The sequence below is a fragment of the Tribolium madens genome, unplaced genomic scaffold (genome assembly GCF_015345945.1).
Source record: "Tribolium madens isolate multiple individuals breed KSU strain unplaced genomic scaffold, Tmad_KSU_1.1 Scaffold_11;HRSCAF=98;Tcas5.2_LG3b, whole genome shotgun sequence".
NCBI classification, from domain to species: Eukaryota; Metazoa; Arthropoda; class Insecta; order Coleoptera; family Tenebrionidae; genus Tribolium; species Tribolium madens.
The window spans coordinates 6985371-6989701 of NW_025400975.1; the positions used below are offsets into that span (position 1 = coordinate 6985371).

The 4331-nt window shown below is 29.1% G+C and overlaps 1 protein-coding gene across 2 annotated transcripts in view; it reads left to right on the top strand.

Annotated features, from left to right (window-relative positions):
- LOC123004455 (ribosomal protein S6 kinase alpha-5-like) overlaps positions 1-4331 on the top strand; it is a 37180-nt gene that overhangs the window by 1985 nt on the left and 30864 nt on the right. Inside the window, exon 1 of one of the 2 annotated variants that reach the window (XM_044397746.1) lies at positions 3252-3808. The exons of the other annotated variant lie outside the window; for it this stretch is intronic. Coding sequence (XP_044253681.1) covers positions 3631-3808 — 178 coding nt within the window. The 5' untranslated portion in view covers positions 3252-3630. Of the gene's footprint in view, positions 1-3251; positions 3809-4331 lie in introns of those variants that run through there. 2 annotated transcript variants of the gene reach the window in all.

The following is a 4331-nucleotide window of genomic DNA, read 5'->3' on the forward strand; positions in this document are numbered from 1 at the left end:
TATTTTAATTAATTGTTTAAACTTTTGTGATTATCATACTAATCATTTTTTTCTTAAATAAAAACGGGTTTTTTATTGTTTTACAAAGATATGTTTACGCATTTTATAAATGTACAAAAATATTTATTGAAAATGTTACAATTTWTGTTAAAAAAAATTATAAACTTTATCTGTTGTCAAAACTTTTCTCCACCGGCCATGGGGTGGTACGTTACTATGTTTATCTCGTAATAATAAACAATTAATTAATATTCAAATTTTTTTTTTGTTTGACAAAAAATTGATAGTTTCGCCAGAATAAAATTATTTCCAGACTTTTGGACCATCCTGTATTAGGAAATACGACTCAAGCTATAACTCCATTATTTTATAATACTTTTTAGAAAAAAGATGAATAGTTTATTGTCATTTATATTTGGGTAAGATGCTCAATCAATGCTGCTTCTTGTTTCCCCGGAAGTGACATCAATTTCAATTTTTTTAATGTAACACCCTGTATATTTTATTATTTTTGGATTTTTTGTTAAACTGTTTTTCAACAAGCTTACTGTCATTATTATTTTTCAATAATTATTGCTTTCAGGCAATCTGAAAATTTAATAAAGTAGGCTGTGGAAAAAATAGAACATTTTTTATTTATTTTATCTAAGACAAGCAAACGACTGATAACAAGAAAATGTTCAATTTTGATTAAAAACTATTGGAATATCTTTAAAAATAATGAAGTTATGGCTTATAATCCAGTCTGTATAAGTTGCCATTTTGAAAAAAAATCGCATAACTTTAAAACAAAACAAAATTTCATTCTCAAAATACGATCGAATTTTTTATAACACAAATTATTATTAATTACTTCCTTTCTCCGAAAATAAGTGTCCTGTTTGTTCATTTTTCTAAACTTAACTTTATTTTGAGAAGGCTATGCATTGTTTATTATTACAAAATTACTATAACAGCTGTTTATTTTTTAAATTTGGCGTCATAGTTGGCAGTGATATGAATGTGTTGTGAACGGACCATAATTTTTAATACGCCCGACAAGGACTCAAATGTCAGATTAATTTTACGATGGTTCGTTCACAACGCAAAATAAAAAAAACACCCGTTATAAAGCGGCACATTCAAAGTTTGACATTATTTCAATGCCAACTTGATCCTTCAATCATTTATGGACATAGTGTATAAATAGTCATTTATTCTAAAATATTTGCAATGTTGTTTCTATAGGAATAAAAAAGACAAGTAAAATAAGATACCAGGAACATTAAAAAAATGTTAATGAAATTTTATTTATAAAAATTTGGAAGTTATGAGAGTTTAAAATTTGCACTTTATTTATTTCTGTTGAAAAAAAAAATTATGGTCAAAATTTTCGACAGAATTTTTAAAACCATTTTTTTAAGTAAGTTTCTGGTATCTTAATTAATTACAAAACATCCTGTAGAGTGTTAATGAAAAAATGTTTTTTACATAATTATGTTCTGGGTTTTATTATTTTTAAATGTGAAGGCAAAGGTTTTAAAAAACAGGCTTGGTTTCCTACTTTTTGTTTACCCMGTATATGCGAGCTAATTTATTTATTTTGACACTTATAAGAAATAATTAACACAAGTTTAAAGCTGTTAGTATTTTTACAAATTCTATTCAATTGTGTTTTTTATTTATTCTTTTCTTATTTATCGTCTACGACTCGTTTTTTAAACTTCACTTCGTGGATAATAGCCGTCATTATATGTATGCTCTTTGAATAATATACTATTATGTCTTTCTACAATTGACATTAAAGATGATATTTGTTTGATATTTCCTGTTCTTGTTTTTTGATTTTACTATAAAATTCAGAACACAAAAAATAAGATAAGAAAATGAATTGTAATTGTAATAGTCAAATTTTGTGCATTTTGACACTTCATTAAGCAGATTTTAAATTTAAATTTAGTTTAAACGATTAATTAACAAATATCTATTTGCTTATCAACTGGGATTTTTTATAGTATATTTATCGGAATCTTTCATTCTATTCAGGAAATGGATGCATGAGTATATAAAATACAGGGAATTCCGACATAATTATGAAATGAATTAGGAAATGATAATGCAAATATCGCCTAATCATATGTACTCAATCTAAATATGTTTAAGACACTTAAATAAAACTGTATTATTGRACATTTCGAAATTTTTYAACTGTTTATAAGTGWTTTGGATTTTTTTGGAAAGGCAAAGTACAAACTGAAAGTGTATTATTAGTGTTATTATTTTTTTTAATGAATAATAAACTTTAATGTTTTTTCTGGGGCACAAAACCCCATTTCCCTCAAGTACTGGCAAAAAAATACAGTATTTTTAAGCATTTAGATGTATTTTATCTAACTCGCCGTTTTATAACATTTTAACAACGTAAGCACTCGTTATGGACGTCATTCAGCAGCTTTTGTTGTTTTATTTTTATATTTCCCACGTCTTGCGCCGGAATATTGATCCGGCGTGTATATTTGGTTGCATAAGACATAGTTTTCAAAATAGCATGATGAAATTTTATTAATAATAACCTAATAATCCTTTCTGTTCAATTTACTAAGTTTGTATCTTTTTATGGATTATGTAATTTTATAATATTTTTTTATAATAATTGATGTTTTTATAAGTAGGGGAAAACTGAATATCTCTGGTATATGTAATAAATATGTATTGAGTAACACATTTAATTGCATAAAATTTAAATTTAGTTAATTTCGCACCTAGAGATTGTAATAAATAAATTGTGCGGTTCAAGTAAACAGAAATATTTTCGAAATAGATAATTCACATAAAACGAAAAACAAAAACAAATTGGTTCACGAAATAAGGCGTATTGGAAATAAACAAGATCACAAGTTTGCGGTTATTTTTAAGTAGTTGCGCTATTCAAAATCGAAATTTATCAAATACCAACTTGACAAAAATAAAGCCCTTTTAAGGACGTGGTGTTTTGAATTTGAAACTTCCCTTGTTTGTGTCTATTTTMGTCCAAAACTACAGATTAGAGCAGCATTGTCCTTTGTGGGAACCACAACAGTAAACAGATTTTATCAGTAATTATAACCGATTAGGCATGTTGTTATCAACAACAACAAAACATGGCAAAAGTCGGAATTGTTGATTCCGAAAACGTGCTCCGAAAACCCCCGAAGTGTGTTCGTGGCAAATCGGCTGTTGCTAGATGTGTGTTCCGCAATTCTGATTGGTAGGGATATGGAAACAACATGGAATCGACAACTGTCTAAAATCAGTTACTTTGTAGACGCGTTTGTCGGTTGTATTAAGTTGTATTTTTGAATTTCTCAATTATTTKCTACCTCATWWTCAGTTAATTACGCTTGAAACCTTCTTCCTAGCACGCAACAAGCCAAAACCAACCCGGACAAAGTGAATTTCCAGTGAAGTTCGAAACCTAACCTGACAAACTGTCCAAAGTTTGTGATAGTGATATTTTCTGCAAGTTTAAAGAGTTCCCTGTGAAACGGTACATGTGAATCGAATTTACTGTTACGACCTAGTTTTGCGGAAAAGTTTCCAACTCGTTTCGGGAAATAACTCAATTTTTTATTTAAATATGTACTTGGTGTAATAAGTCGGAAAACAAGCAAAATGCGTTCCCATAAAAAAACCAAAGAAAGTGGCTTTTTCGAAGGTGACTCCTCGGACACAGATGGTTGTTTTAACATGGGTAAAAGGACATGTACTACATCTAGTGATTGTCCTAAAAAGATTAAGTACAAGGACGAAGACTACGACCACCCAATTGGGACACCACAACACGACAAAGGTAAAGCACCACCACATGCGCCCCCATTATATTGCTACACTTCAAAGCTGACTTACGTAACATAATTATATGAAACTCCTATTCTCAACAAATTGCATTGTTGTATCTAGACGCTTCTGGATTGTTTAAACCCACAATTAAAAATTGATATAACAATGAAAGTAGTAGAAAAAATGAGTGGTGGGCCCCTCAGACAGTTAACTTTTACCTCATTTGTTTTAAACTTCCGTCTTTGCTTGAATGGTACAGTTATTTAAGTAGGCAGACAAGATTACTAGTTTGTCCTTTGATAAAGTTTAACTTTATTCAATTTTAATCATTTCAGGATAGAAAGCTGCGTTTAATTATGTGTGACAAAACTGACAATTAATACATAATTATTGTAAACAAAAGGCTATACACAAGAAATATTGATCATTTAATTATAGTTCCACTTTCCCCATGTAACGTTTTGACATTTTTAAAGCTACTTTTGGTTTAAATACAGGGTGCGCCATAACTCGCACCCCATGTAAGGGGTAGG